The sequence below is a fragment of the Dasypus novemcinctus genome, chromosome 14, assembly GCF_030445035.2.
Source record: "Dasypus novemcinctus isolate mDasNov1 chromosome 14, mDasNov1.1.hap2, whole genome shotgun sequence".
NCBI lineage: Eukaryota > Metazoa > Chordata > Mammalia > Cingulata > Dasypodidae > Dasypus > Dasypus novemcinctus.
In genome coordinates this window covers 18,714,762-18,731,056 of record NC_080686.1, presented here as the reverse complement: position 1 = coordinate 18,731,056, position 16,295 = coordinate 18,714,762, and the positions used below count along the sequence as shown (strand labels likewise).

The following is a 16,295-nucleotide window of genomic DNA, read 5'->3' as shown; positions in this document are numbered from 1 at the left end:
AAAACCTGAACTGGCAAAGTACTTCACTTCTCAGCCATGAGAATTTGGACAAATTGTTCAATTTCTTATGTTTTCCACAGGTACTAGGTACTTGGCAGCAGACACCGATTAATAGAGAAGTTCTTTCTCATCTCTAGACAGTCATCCTGACCTCTTAGATAAGGTGAGCAAATGTGATTCTAAAGTCACACAACCATGAGGACAGGGTAATATTTAAAAGAGTTTTAGAGTTGCACAACATTAAAGCTGAAAGATAATAGAAAAGTTATCTCAATTCAATGACTCCTTTTTCAAGAGGCAAATTAAGGTTTCATGATGTCCAAAGTCATAAAGGTAATGAATAACAATGCTAGGACTCCCTTTTTATAGAATAGTCTCCCATATCAGTATTTTTGGCTTTACAGAATGGCATCACCAGCTGGCAACTGAGTCTGTATGATCTTGGGCAAGCTATTTAATCTCTTTACATCTCAGTTTATCTGTAAAATGGGGCTAGTCAAAAACATACTTCCCAGGATGGATGAGGATTAAAAAGTTAATACATGCAAAGCACTTACAGCAGTATCTGCTACTGGGATTAAATTATTAATAATAGCAAACATAGGCTGAGGTAAAGTGAAACATTTGCTGAATGACAGACAGTAAAATAGCTCTTTTCTATTAATGGCTAATTTACCTCTCTTTCCCGCTAAGGCAAACTGAATGGCATTTCCTCCAACTCCACAGAACGCATCCACCACAATGTCACATTTGAAGGACTGGCTGACACGGCCAGCAATGTGTTCAGCTATCTTCTCGGGTGTAACTGAAAACCAGCCCTCTAAGAAGAAAGAGCATTTCTATTCAATTTCAAGAAACCAAGCCAAGCATAAACATAGTTAATATTACTACTTATTACATGCTTTTAAAAAACTTAAATTTCTCTTTTCAAAAAATTATACAATTATAATGTACTGGGACCCTTTGGCAAAAGTCTGACATTTCTTAAGGGTCAGAAAAAAGCAAAGAGCTGATAGCAAAAGGCCTCAGAGCAGCAGAAGTAAAGGAGGAAAAGCAGATTCCTCATTATTTTCAGAAATGAAGTTCTGTGGTTGTTCCAGGGGATAGAAGACATTACCTTCCACCTCTCCCTACAAATTTACATTTTTCAGAAAGATATTTGTCTGAGCAAAATGATGAGCCAATTTTCCAGTTCCCTTTCCATACCAAAATATTAAATGGCTCTTCACTACCATAGAAATTAAAATATCAATTCCTTTTGTGGAACTGAAAGCTCTTTTCCAGTCTTATTTCTCCTAGAAAACTTCTACATACTTTCCACCATGGCTCAAGACCTCCTAATTTTGATAGCTTATCAAGACAATTTTTTAGGTAGCCCAAACATGAATGTGCGTATAAGCCTGCAAGATGGTTAAGTAAGTTCAAGGTCAGAGCAGGAACACTCAAGTCAGAATTCAAAGTTTCCAGTGTTAATTCATTAAATTACAGCTTTCTGCACTAGGTATTTCATCATAAAATGGTCTATTTATTTAACACATCCATTAATGACTTTTACTGTCTATCCTATAATGCTACAAAAACAGATTAAATCTGAACCTGAAGTTTAAAAAAAAAAAAAAAATATATATATATATATATATATACACACCCAAATCGTGAGCCATTCTACAAAATAACTGGCCAGTGTTCTTTAAAAATATCAATATCATGACAAAAAGGCTGAGGAACTATTCCAGATTAAAGGAACCTAAAGCAACATGAAAATTAAAGGCAACACATGACCCTATGTGGGAAAAATAAAAAAATGCTATAAAGGACATAAATAGGACAACTGAGGACACTGGAATATGGAATATAGACCACAATTTCTAACTATGTTAAATTTGGTAATTTTATTTTGTTACATAAGACAATATCCTTGTTCTCAGGAAATATATGGTAAAGATTTAAGTGTTAAAGGTATGATATATCAACCTACATTCAAATGGATCAGGAAAAAAACATGCATAGAGAAAGAGAGAGAATGATAGAGCATATGTGGCAAAATGTTAAAAACAGGTGAACTGGGTAAAGAGATGAAAATTCTCTGTACTATTCTTGCAACTTTTCTGTAAATTTGAAATAATTTCAAAATAAAGTTAAAATCACACATATACTTAACCTCTGTCCAGTTTAATCCCATCATCAAAACGGGAAAACAGCCTGTATCTCTGGGCCCAGTACTTTGCCAACTCAGGAACAGCAGCTATCTCAGGAGGAAGACCATTCACCCTTTTGTTCTTGTTTTTCTTCTTCTTCTTCCTTTTCTTTGTTTCTGCTAAAATGAAAGAATACAGAGAATACAGACGATCACTGTGGAGGGGAAATGTCACAGGTGTATTTATCTAACAGGATGGTCACATAAATAATTTTGGATTGGACTCCAGAACAAACATGCAATGACAAACCCAGAGAAGCAGGAGGGTCTAATGGGACCAGCACTGACTTCAGATTACAGTCTCCATTTTGCTACTTATCAGATCTGTGAGCCTGGAGAAGTAAGCCTGGCTCTTTAATCCAAGGAATGAATAAATGAATGAATGAATTGAATGAATGAGTATCCTACCTATTTACCTTCCAGGACTTTTAGAAGATAAATAAAAGTACTATTATAGGGAGTGGTTGTGGCTCAAGCAGTTGGGCGCCCGTCTCCCACATGGGAGGCCCTAGGTTCGGTTTCTGGTGCCTCCTAAAGATGAGCAGACACAATGAGCAGACACAGCAAGCAGACATAGACAGCAAGCAATGAGCACAGACAACAAGTGGAAACAATGAGCAGAAAGACAAGGGAGCCATCTCAGGAGGGGGGAAAAAGTATTATTATAGGTATATAACTTACTAGTTCTGTTAGCCAAGATATTTGCTTTAGTTGGTGAAATGATAAAACTCCTAACATTTCCCTTTTCTTCTTTAAAACAGACTCTTCCAAGGACTCATTAGGCTACAGCTGTCAGCCATACCAATACTCTGACCCTAGACACGATCCAGATTTTGGCCGCTGAGAAAACGGAACAGGTGTCACAGAGAAAGGATCCTATTCATTCTTCAATACTCTTTCTTACATAAGCAATTCTTATTAGTTCAGTCCCAGAGAGATGAGAAGTAACAATTATAAAAGTGTTTCTCAACAGAGGGAATGCTGACATTTCAAATGGAACAATTCTTTGTTGTACAAGACCGTCCTGTGCATTACTTAACATTAAGTAACCCAGAGTACTAAAGGCCAGAATTCATCAGGTCACTCTAACAACCAAGGTCTTCCAAATGCCCCTGAGAAGGTGGTACTATCCCCGGTGGGAACGACTAGCACTGTACCGTCTACTGTGGAAAATGGGATTTAGGAATTAGAGAACTTGGCACTGAGTCCCAGCTGGGCCACTTACTGGCTTTGTGACATTGGGCAAGTTTCTTCATTTCTCTGAGGAAATCCTTAGTCACAGAATGGGAATAAGTCCACCTATCCACTGGGCTATTTTACAGAATAAATGAGAATAAGGCATGTCAAAGCATTTCAGAAATCTGCAAGTGCTAATGAGCATCAGTTGTTAAAATGATGGTAAGAAATATAACTACCTTTCCGCTTAGAAAGGCAAAGTATGTGATACAAAGATCACAGGTCCACACACACACACAACAAGACTCAAATAAGGTATTTTCCTCAATATTGAATTAAGAAAGAAACTATGAAGGACCACAAGAAATAAAATTGTTTTCATTAAGGCAAATCTGAAATAATTCATCAAAAAAAAAATTGAACACTGTATCAAATGAAAGTTTCTACCTTACGAAAATCTAAATGTCCCACTGAATAAAATTATAATATAATTAAAAAAGAACATTTGGGAAGCGGACTTGACCCAATGGATAGGGAGTCTGCCTACCACATGGGAGGTCTGCAGTTCAAACCCTGGGCCTCCCTGACCCGTGTGGAGCTGGTCCATGTGCAATGCTGATGCGCACAAGGAGTGCCCTGCCACACAGGGGTGTCCCCCGCGTAGGGGAGCCCCATGCGCAAGGAGTGCGGCCTGAAAGGAGGGCCGCCCAGCGTGAAAGAAGTGCAGCCTGCCCAAGAATGGTGCTGCATACATGGAGAGCTGACACAAGATGATGCAACAAAAAGAAACACAGATTCTCGGTGCCGCTGATAAGGATAGAAGTGATCACAGAAGAACACACAGCTAATGGACAGAGAGCAGACAACTAACTGGGGGGGGGGGGGGGAGCTCAAAAAATAAAAAAGAACATTTGCTGTAAAAAAAAAATGGAAATAGTACAAAAAGCATAAAGTGAAAATATTACTATTCTCCATTCATTAGAGCCAACTACTATGAATACCTTTTTTTAAGGGATATTTATTTTTTCCCTCTCTTTATATTTTTTTAAATGTTACATTAAAAAAAAAATGAGGTCCCCATATACCCCCAACTTCCCTCAACCCACTCCTCCCAATTCAACAACCTCTATCATCATCATGGGGCATTCACTGCATCTGGTGAATACATTTTGGAGCACTGCTGCACCACATGGATAATGGTTTACATTGTAGTTTACACTCTCCCCCAGTCCACCCAGTGGGCCATAATCACAATAGTTCCATAGTAGAATATCAGTCAGTCCACTCTAATCCATACTCTATTCCTCCATCCTGTGGACCCTGGGATGGTTATGTTCACTCCACCTCTATATCGAGAGGGGGCTTAGACTCCACATGGATGATGGATGCAATTCTCCTACTTGCAATTGTAAGCACTCTTGGCTCCCTGGTGTGGTGGTTGACCTTCTTCACCTCCCTGTTAGCTAGCCAGGGTAAGTGTGAATACTTTTAATGTCAATCCACCATCAAAACAACAAACCACTGCTACCAAAAACAATCCTCCCACACACAAACAAAAAGCCACACTAAAAATAAAAGTCATAAAAAAGAATTATTAAAAAGAAAATCAGGGCAACACCAAATTTCAAGGGGTCTAATAGGACTTGGCCATGTTTAGTCAACAAAATAGAGGGCTGAAGTAGAGAACAACTGCAATGGCAAAAAGGTGATTCTCAAATGTAGTTCCCCATGCTACTTGTCACTTTATTACACTTGATCAGCAAGAGTAGAAAGTGCTCTGGGTGCCAGATCATAGCCATTAGCACATTCACACTTAATATGCTTTCTTTCAACTTAAAAATAAATAAGCAGTGAAGCAGTGAATTCTTAGGTATAGATCACTCAAATGTGAAAACTAGAGAAAAACATTTTAAAGAAAAAATGTATTTATTGAAATCCATGGACAAGTTGAGGTATATTTACTCTTACCTTCTGTTTCTATCTCAAGAGAGTCAGCTATATCCTGGGTCACACAATCTTGCTTTTCTGTAATAGCTGGTGCTATGTTGTCTTCTTTATCTTTTTCTGTTTCACACTCACCAGCTGCATATACGGAATGACACGTCTCAGGTTCTGGGTTACTCCTCTCAAGTGGGTCATCACTGTTTTTAACAGACACTTCTTGCTCTTCTGAATCACTGCTTGTACTAGTGTCTTGCACATTATTGTGTGAAAAGGACTCCTGTGATGCTTCTTCATCCATTGGTTCATTAACCCATTTAAGGAATTTTTCTACCTGGAATTTTAAGATGCAGGAGTTAGTTTCATATGTTTTACCCTTTGTGAACTGACTGCCAAGCTGTGGCGTAATTAATATTTATCAGCTCTGATAAGTACACTGCATCATACAAGCTAATGCGAGTAAATAATTTTGAGTTAATTGCAATTTATTTTCTGAACATACTATGACCTTAATTAAATTTTTTTTAAAAAGGACAAATGCATCAGATTGAACACAAGACTATGACCTTCCTGTTAACAATTAACAAAGAGGACAAGGCTGAAATGTCCCCAGTAGCATTCCATAAAGGCCCTTAACAATATAATTATGCTGTGAGATACTACTATTACAAATGTTCCAACTACTGTTGAATCATTAGTTTTAATTTTTCAAATTACACAGAGCCTTCCACAGTGACCCAGGCTACAATCTATGTTAAATGTTATTTAGCATCAAAGATGAACTCTAAGTAGAATATTCTGTATAAAAGCCAGTATGACTGGCCTTCATAGAGGTTAGCAAATTAGAATGAGAGTGGTAGACACAAGATAGGCATAGACAACAACCCAGAATCTTCCTCTGAGGGCAATGTACCTGTAGATAAATCAGATGTCTAAGGACATAACAGTCACATTAATTTTTTCCTCATCAATACTCAGCAGCCATGTTTCTGTTTTTTATCTATGGATAGACATATGGACAGTCTATTTCAGATATATCAGACCTTACTAAAATATTAAAGCCAGTAACCAACCAAACTGAAATATATAGTAAAATTAACACCAGCTATATATATGTTTGTAGCAGGTTTTGGAAGCATGCTGAAGTTAGGAAGGATGAATGTATTCTAAGGGTAACACAAAGTCATCATGGAGTCTGAGATTATGCTCCAGTGCCCTAAAGAGATCCTGGAGATGTGACTGATACAAATGTTCTGCTCCCGAGAAGGTGCTTTTTTCCTGTAACTGAGAGAGACAACTCATCAAACCAAGCAGCTAATTACTTGTTCCCCAAGTTCTCGGATAGCATGTAGAGCAAAGTCCACAAGAGGGGATATGAATAGTCAACAAAAATGTGAATCAATACACTGGTTCTGAGTTTCAAGCTATTAGGATGAACCATTATATCAAAGTTTGATCAATCACCCTAGATGAGCTTGGAATTAAGGCTTACAGTAAAAACTGTCTCAGAGTTTAGACTACAAGGATCCTACTTAGTCTCTAACTGATAAGAATTTCCCTCCTGTCTATAATTACAAAGGCAAGCCATTTTATCTATCTTCCTAGACACTAATACTTTGTTTTTAAAACACCTTTTCACATTATTCCCAAATTATTTTTTTCAAATTTAGTTTATACAATATATGCTTTCAGAAAGGAAAATGTAAAGGGATTTTAGGAAACTTTATATCCTGTAGGAACAGGATTCCTAACTGACTACAATTTTAAGGAGGAGTCAAGATTGCAAAATGAGATTCCATCTGTAAATATGAAACAAAATTTATACATACCTTACTCAAAGCTTTGCTTTTTTTGAAAAATGGCTTTTCTGATTCTTCGGTAAAAAAGATGTGTTTATTTTTCATGTTTATTTGTCTTCGCATATCTAGGAACTTTGACTTATGCTTCACATTCTTTTCTAGATACCTGACCCGCCGATGACTGAAATTTGAAATTGCTCCATATCTATGACCAAAGCAGAAAAAGCTGACTCAAACTTTTAAGTTCTATGAGACTGTTTCCTTTTAGAAAAAGTTAAACTAAGAATTTCCACTAGTTTTTTCCTAGTAGCAGCCACCGCTTTATTTTCATTTTTGAATTGATGAAACAAAGTTTAAAATGTAGAGGAGTATAAGATCTATTTTGTATATTATTAATTCTAAAATAAGTGTGAAACACTAAAGTTGGGAATATCAACATATTTTACATAGAGCAGAAAGCAGAAATTATATCGTAGAATGCAATAAAGAAATAGCAAAAAGGAAAACATAAACAAGTCATAACCCCATTGCATCTGTTAGGGAAAGAGAATTTTTTCTCTAGGGGGGTGATGCTAAAACTTTAAAAAACATATCTGAATTTATTCTAATTATCTTTAGAGTGGTCATTAATTCTTAACCTAAACCAACCTGAGTTTACAAAAGAAACAAACCTTTATTACCAAAATGATGAATGTCTGGTGATCCAACAATCTGAATGTTTCTAATCCTAAAAAATATACATGTCCTATGAAGCTTTTTTGACTGTTATCAAGCCTTATTTAACTTCCGCTCCTACAGACTATGAAGGACTTAGACTATTACATGTAACAGACCAGTTATAAAAATCCTGAATCGTATGGTTTTGAATGTCAGGTTCTTATTTTCTAGTGACATTATAAACTTCTTTATATTAAAAAGTTTATCCTATCCTCTTTTAAATAATTGGGTGCTTTAAATAGAAGGGGAATAGTTAAGTCTCAGATAACAGAATAAATCTCTACAAGTATTTTTTCCTAAGACCTACCCAAGTAATTTCTCAGTAAAATTAGGCGTAGGTAGTAATAAATTCTATCAGTAACTTAAAAGTGGCAGTATCAGCAAAACTTTTGCTCAACTTAATAATCTTTAGCCTTACATGACTGTATGATGACCTATGGTTGCCTTGAAGCAACCTAAGGGAGAAATAATTGATAATCTTTAAAGACTGCTCATAGTATAATTACCAGCATGTTTGTCTGAACTAATTAAAACTCCATGCATAAGTTGGCCATGAGACATTCCTCCTTTTCTTGTGACTTCATAATCCATAGGTAACCATTTAAATTTCAAAACTTACAATATAGCCAGACCAGAAGTTCCTACCCTTAGGAACATCAAAGACCTCTGTCTCAGGTTAAGAACACTGGTACCAGTAGGCATAAACTGTTGGTCTTCAGTGTGCCTCAGTTCAATTTTCATGTCATTTGTAATAAACTCTTCAGTTGCTCTTATATCATCATCTACTTATTAATATTTTCTTATATTTAATGCTTGTGCATTTAATCCTAGAGAAAACTTATGTTCACAAAACACCTGTACACAAATATTCACAGCAGCTTTATCTGAAATAGCAAAATATTAGAAACAATCCAAATTCCCTTCAATAGATGAATGGATGAACTCTGGCACCTTCATACAACGGAATACTATTAGGCAAGTAATAAGTAACAAGCGAAGCAGATGTGGCTTAAGTAACTGAGCACCCACCTATCACATGGGAGGTCATGGGCTCAGTTCCCAGTGCTTCCTAAAGAAGTCAAGCAAGATAGTAAACTGATGCGATGGGCTGATGTGGCAAGCTGACGCAACAAGAGATGCAAGGAGGAAAACATAATGAGAGACACTACAAAACAGGGATTGGAGGTGGCTCAAGCGACTAGGTGCCTCCCTCCCACATGGGAGGTCCTGGATTCAGTTCCCAGTACCTCCTAAAAAGACCAGCACACAACAAATAAACACAGCAAATGCAAACAATGAACAATGAGAGGGTCGGGAGAAATAAGTAAATAAATCTTTAAAAAAAAGGAGTTGTAATGAACTATTAGTCTATCCTATAACCTGGATGGACTTCGAGGGTATTATTTGTAATAGTTCCAAACAGGAAACAATCTAGATGTTCATTAAGTGCTAATTAAATGCTATGCCTTCATTGAAAGGATTAGGGACACGTTCAGTAACATTCGTTACTAAAAACGAAGTTCACTGTTGAGTGAAAAAGCAAGCTGCAGGATATGTGTAATAGTCTCATTTTTGTGTTTTATAAAAAGGAGAATAACGTGGGTACACATGCACATCATCATAAAAGCACACATACAAATAAATTTGGAAGGATATATGTCAAACTTTTGGATGCTGCCTACGTCTAGGAAATGATTTGAAGGAAAATTTTTCATTTTTTAATTATTACTTCTGTTTTAAGTTTTATTACTTCCGTTATTTAAAAAAAAAAAGGGTAGCGTGGATTTACACAGAGGGGGATATGTGAGGGACTATGAGCTACAGGGCCAGGTCTGAATTCCCTCTCGGGCAATAATGAGATATTGACCAAGTCAAACCTCTGAATTGCAGTTGCTTTAACTGTGAAATGGGAAAAACACTGAATTGCTATGAAGTCCAAGTGAGTTAATAGTTGTGAATATATAAAATGTAGTTTGATATTTCTACACTTGCAACATCGCCATACCGTAAAATACATTTTCATTTATTAGCCATCTGAATACCAGAGAGCTTTACGATAGCTGAAGTGGTTAGAATTTCTGGATGACAATAACATTTACGAATAATTACTTTTGTCCTGAGCCATGCTTGAATCCTAGAAGGGCACCATTTTCATCCAAGTCTGATTCTGAGTTTTCATCAATGTCCAGTTCATGGCTAAACAAACAAAGCAACAAAAGGTAAACAGGAATAAGCCATTACCTCCAAAGTCCACCAGTGCAAGCAAATATCAAAAGGTAGATACAATCAACCCCTGCAAACTCCCCTATCACAATAAATCAGAGCTAACAAATCCAGGGATCCAGGAAAAAAAGAACTTTTTAAATCAGGATTTTCCAAATGAGACAAAGGACCTGGTAGTGTTTAGAAGACGGTGATTAAGCCCTCAAATCTTAAAGCATGACAAGTCATTATCTCCATTTCATGAATATGCTACAACATGGATTTCCTTATTATCCTTTAGAAAAATACCAGTAAAAGCTGCAGTCTTAAACCTATTTCCCAGAGCAATTTGTCTAGAGGTTTTATTTAAAAACAAATAAGGAAACATTTGAGAAGTATCAGCCTAAGCCTCTTCTCCCTACCCCCTACCCCAGAAAAAATTGCTGAAGAATAACTATGAAGAAGACTAAGATAGTGACACAGTGATATCTAAGTAACTCAGGAGCATGAACCCATTAGGGATGACTTAGTGGGCCATTGTACCAAATAAACAAGAATGGTGAGAAATAATTGTTTGTTTGTCCTTTCAATTAACTTAAAACTCACTGAATATCTATCAACTACCTACCCGGTCCTAGGAATGAAAGTATACACACGGTCTTTGCCCTTAAGGAACTAGCAGGGGAGCTAACAAGCAATTCTACCATGTGGACCATGGAGAGTCACGCGGTTATGTCCAAGTTACTGTTTTACTAGAAGCTGTATTGAGCACGAAATCTTGTGTGGAGCACCTCATGTTCTATCAGATAAATGAAATGCTTCCAGCTAACCTCCAAATTCTATAATAATTCATCTTTCTGTATTAGTTTCGAGCTGCCAATGGGTTAGCTTAGACAATGGGAATTTACTGGCTCATGGTTTTGAGGCTAGAAAAAGACCAAAATTGAGGCACCAGCAAAGCCATGTTTTTCTCTGAAGACTGGCATTCTGGTACTGGGTGCCTGAGATTCTTGGGGTTCTTTGGCTTTTCTGTCACATGGCAATGCACAGGCTGTAACTTTTCCTTTCTCTTTAATGTTATTTTATGGCTTCTTGCTCTCCTATGACTTCTCCATCCAAGTCCAATTTCCTTTTCTTGTAAGAACTTCAGCCACATTGGATTAAGGCCCACCCTCATTTAGTTTGGGCATGTATTAACTAATGACATATTCGAAAGTCCTATTTACAAATAGTTCACACACCCATGACACCAGGAGTTGAGACCTTAATTTCCCTTTTGTGGGGGACATGATTCAATCCCCAGCATTTTCCTTGAGTATCTACAGCAATAGCATTTGACCACATCCTACCCTACAAAATCCTCTACTCGTTGAAATATGAGTATCAATGGTATAATGGAAAAAGCACTGCACTGGGAAGCAGTTTGTCTGGCCTCTGGCCTTACAGCTGCCATTGTTCTTTGTAACTCAGGGCAAGGTATTTTATCTTTGTTTTGCCCTAGTATTCCTATCAATATAATGAGAATATTCAATTGGATATATCTGAGATCTGAGGTCTATTTCAGTAGTAAAATTCTGTGATAATATATATTCAGACTTTTAAAAAACTAAAACTTCCTAGAGAAAGATACCATATCTAATTATTATTAGTTAAAAGCTACTACTCATTTTTTTGTCCTTCCCCCCCTTTTTTTGTCTTTATTTTTTTAATATTACATTCAAGAAATATGAGGTCCCCATATACCCCCCACCCCCCTCCTCCTCCCATAACAACAACCTCTTCAATCATCATGAGACATTCATTGCATTTGGTGAATACATCTCTGAGCACCGCTGCACCTCATGGTCAACGGTCCACATCATAGCCCACTACTCATTGACCATCTACTATCTTTAGGATACATTACGTGTTAATTTTAGTCCTCCCAATAATCTCACACAAAAAAAGGTTATCAGTACTATTTTATAGAAAAGAAATTAAGAAATGTACCTAGAGTTTCTAAGAGGCGGAGCTGGGATCCGCCATGGTCCCCAGAGTCTTGTCTATATACCCTGCTTCTCCTCCTCTCAGAATTAGCAATGTGGTACATGTAATGAACATGTAATAACATTCACTCATGAATATGCTTGTCAACACATTTTGGAGAGACATTAAGATGTAACTTGCCTCCTTTTGAGTTTGGATGGCTTATCTTCAGGTGGATCTTCTTCACTCTCATCTCCATCAATACCATTGGTGTGTGGTCTCTCTTTGCTTGTGTTTGCTCCTGCCAACTCTTGTGAATCTAAAAAGGCAGAAATATTACAGTGGATTTCCCCCTTGGTTTGACAGCTCTTCCGCCATTTGCAAAGGCCATCAAAATATTTCAGTACCTTTCCTGCAAAGAACTATCGATGCACATCAGGCAGAGTGTCAAACCACATCTACCTATTATGTGTATCTGAATATAGATAGAAAAATTCATAGCTATGCCTATTAAAAGTTTGAAAGTTTCCATGATCTAACTACATAAGAAGCAAACTAAGACAACTTCTTCCTCATAGCTGTCCAAATATGACACAAATTAACCCACAATGTCACCTTTTTAAAAAATTTCTCCCCCTTCCCCCCCCCCCAGTTGTCTTCTCTCTGAGTCCATTCGCTGTGTGTTCTTCTGTGACTGCTTCTATCCTTATCAGTGGCACTGGGAATCTGTGTTTTTTGTTGTTGCATTATCTTGTTGTGTTAGCTTTCCGTGTGTGCAGCGCCATTTCTTGGGCAGGCTGCACTTTCTTTTGCGCTGGGCAGCTCTCCTTACGGGGCACGCTCCTTGCACGTGGGGCTCCCCTACATGGGGACACCCCCAAGAGGCATGGCACTCCTTGCGTGCATCAGCACTGCGCATGGGCCAGCTCCACACGGGTCAAGGAGGCCCGGGGTTTGAACCACAGACCTGCCATGTGGTAGGCGGATACCCTAACCCTGGGCCAAGTCCGCTTCCCCAAAGTCATCTTCGTGACAGCTATTAACCATTTCAATCTAAATGACTCTAAATATAGCATGATCATATTGATTAAAAAGGATTTTTCATTAAGAAGCAAGTATAGGGAAGCAGATGTGGCTCAAATGATAAGAGTGTCCACCTATCATATGGGAGGGTCCAGGGTTAGATATCCAGGGCCTCCTGACCTGTGTGGTGAGCTAGCCCATGTGCAGAGCTGGTGCGTACAAGGAGTGTTGTGCCCCACGTGCAAGGAGTGTGCCCTGCAAGGAGAGCTGTCCCATGTGAAAAAAGCGCAGCCTGCCCAGGAGTGGTGTCACACACATGGAGAGCTGATGCAGCAAGATGACGCAACAAAAAAGAGATGCAGTTTTCCAGTGCCGCCAAGGGTGCAAGTGGATACAGTACACATGGCGAGTGGACAGAAAGGGCAGACAACTGGGGTGGGGGGGAAGGGGAGAGAAATAAATAAAATAAATCTTAAAAAAAAAAAAAAAGAAGCAAGTATAGTTAATTGTCTTTAGTATAGTTCTTAAAAAATAGAATTAACAGCAAGATAAACACCATCATTTAAAAATGCTATTTTTAAACTGTGGTGGCTCAAAAGAGGCCCATATCTGTCTTCTGTATTTCTTCAGACTGGAATAAACTGGGTGGGGTGGGACTAAAAGTAGAAATGTACCTGTAGGGTGGAGAGTAGAAAGCTTCTACTATGGAGTGAAAGGTTATTTCAGGGAGAATACCCAATTCATAAACAGTAGAAAACGTATTTATTTAGAAATACAACACCTACTTTATATTTTGTGACCTCAAGAGAGGATCAAAATCTAAAATCTTCACATTGACTCTAATCGCAGACACACCAGAGCTAATTACAGAAATGACCAATCTACAAGAACAACTAAGAGAATGGGCAACAGAAGGCAGAGCTTGGGAGGTTTACTGGTCTGGCAAAGGAAAAAAGAAAAGATAAGGGAAGATAATGAAGTAGTAAGAGACAGATCAAATGTGACCAGTGTACATGTAAAAATTTTATGGTCAAAGTAAGTTCAGAAAGGTATTAGAAGAGTATAATCTTGGGGGGAAAAAAAAAAAAGAAGAGTATAAGAAGACTAATAGATGAAAAATAACATCAACATAGAAAGAAATGAGAATACTAGACTGAGATGAGCTTCACTAGAGTTACCTTTGATTTCTTAGGAATTCTAATGGGAACTCTCAATTAGATGAAGATCACAATTTGAGATGAGCAAAGCAAACCCAACTGTTAAGAGAAAGGCCCCCCCCCAAAACAACAACAAAAAACAAATTAAAACAAAAATGTTTCACCTTGGAATAAGGCTGAGAAGAAAGTTTCTGTGTATCAAATTTCTCCAGTATACAACATCAAGGATGCTAAGATGACATCTTAAATCACTAGACTTTAGGAAATTTGTAATGTTTAAAAATTTCTTCCTCTCTCATTTTCCTTTTGCCATCAATTGGTGGTATCTTTCTCCCTAGCATGAACATTCTCATCCCACCCTACTCTCTCTGACTAACATCTAATACTTTTTACTGGTTTCTTTAGTCCTGACAGCGATGGCAGTCTGCACAATGAGGTTATTTTTTTATTACTTATGCAGGAATCAACCAAGTTATTTATCCAGAATACTTTACTGATAAGAATCCTGAAATCAATCTTTCCCCTTATGAATGAATATCATGCCCTGTTGAGATTCTTTATAGAGCAAGACTTTACTCGTCCTGAATGAATTTTACATACTTATCATCAGGTTTGACAAAAGTCAAACCTATGCTCTCTCAACTATTCTCTAACTCTGCCTCCTATGAACTCATTTGCTTTGGAGAATTGGTGCAAGTTCAAAGATCACTCTAAGTTAGTTATAACAAGGGATTTCTATGTTTTACTTCACTGGCCACCAAGGTACAAAAGGAAGCAATGATACTTTTGAGAACCCCATGCAAATGTTCTTTTTGTTAAGATAACAGGGTAGAAAACAACTTATGGTAAAAAGATGGATTAATTTCATTATTATACTATAAAATACAGCTGGCATTATTTAACTCTACTATCAAAGGATCAGTGTTAGCTATTTTACAAAATAGATTCATTTCCCTAATCATCATTTAACAGAATAAATCATGACTAATCTTACCCTGAGTCACCTGGCTTGTGCTTCTGTTTCCAGACAAGTTCCTTTTCTTGGTTCCTCCATCACATGGTTCACTCTGGCCAGAAGCAGGACATTCTCTTATGTTGCTAACGTCACTTAGACACTGATGACTATCACAATTCAAAGAGGAATCTAACTGGCTCAGTTCTAATTCCTCTGAATTCAGAGTCATATTATTAATTCCAACAAGTAGTTCATTATGATCTTTATCACTTGAACTACAGCTTTCGTTATCAAGCATAACAGTTGAAGACGGAAAAGAAATTAAATCTACTTTCATGCTAGTTTCATCTTTCTGGCCATTAACTTCTGTTTTAGACTTATAAGTATCTGTATCACAGCTTTGTGAAGCATCAAAAGTCCAACCCTGAGCTTCCCAATACTGAAACTGTTGTAAATAATACCAATAAAGTTGACTATAATGTTGCTCCCATTCTTCCTTTGTATTAGGAGAGTTCCAAGGTTCAGGAGAGAGAGTTTGATCTGAATGTTTTTCTTGCCAGCTTTGCCATAATAGTCCTCCTCCATATTCATTCCAATACTTTTCCCATTTCTCTGTAATTTCTAGTTTTGGAGATAATGCATTTTCAATAGGAAGATTTTCAGTTTCAGTGTCTTTTTTGCTTTGAAGTTTACATGTTCTGGTGTTCTCATACTGCTCAACTGAAGATGGATCATCTGAAGCCAAAATGTCATCTTCATATTCTTTTCTCCAAGAGTCTCTCATAATTTCATCTAAGTACTTCTTTTGTTGTTTTTTCTTTTTCTTTTTTCTTTTAACTTTATTTCTGGCATTCATAGACACCTATATTAGACAAATGATAACTTGAATATAAAATACACTTCTTAAACAGTAAATGAAAGTAGAGCTCAAGTTTATTTTGACATTAAACAAAATACCTTTTATCCTTCCACCCTACCCCAAACCAAAAAGAGAATCTTACTCTGTCTCCAAGAGGAGGAAAAGTGGTAATGTGGGACAGATCATGACTTGCAGATTTGGTTAATTTATATGTACATTTATCATTTATTAATTTAAAATGAAGTGGAATGCTCTAATTCATGACACACATTAGATCCAGGATAAAAAAATAATTCCTCATGAT

General features: G+C 37.2%; 1 protein-coding gene across 3 annotated transcripts in view; it reads right to left on the bottom strand.

Annotated features, from left to right (window-relative positions):
* The window catches only part of TGS1 (trimethylguanosine synthase 1), a 56,515-nt gene that overhangs the window by 21,220 nt on the left and 19,000 nt on the right, over positions 1-16,295 (bottom strand). For 2 of the 3 annotated variants that reach the window (XM_058275541.1, XM_058275542.2), the window contains exons 4-10: positions 15,172-15,994; positions 12,199-12,316; positions 9,940-10,026; positions 7,144-7,318; positions 5,342-5,648; positions 2,162-2,317; positions 677-820 (exon numbers count right to left, since the gene is read on the bottom strand). In XM_058275541.1, coding sequence (XP_058131524.1) covers positions 677-820; positions 2,162-2,317; positions 5,342-5,648; positions 7,144-7,318; positions 9,940-10,026; positions 12,199-12,316; positions 15,172-15,994 — 1,810 coding nt within the window. The remainder of the gene's footprint in view (positions 1-676; positions 821-2,161; positions 2,318-5,341; positions 5,649-7,143; positions 7,319-9,939; positions 10,027-12,198; positions 12,317-15,171; positions 15,995-16,295) is intronic. The other variant, XM_058275543.2, reaches the window with a different exon arrangement.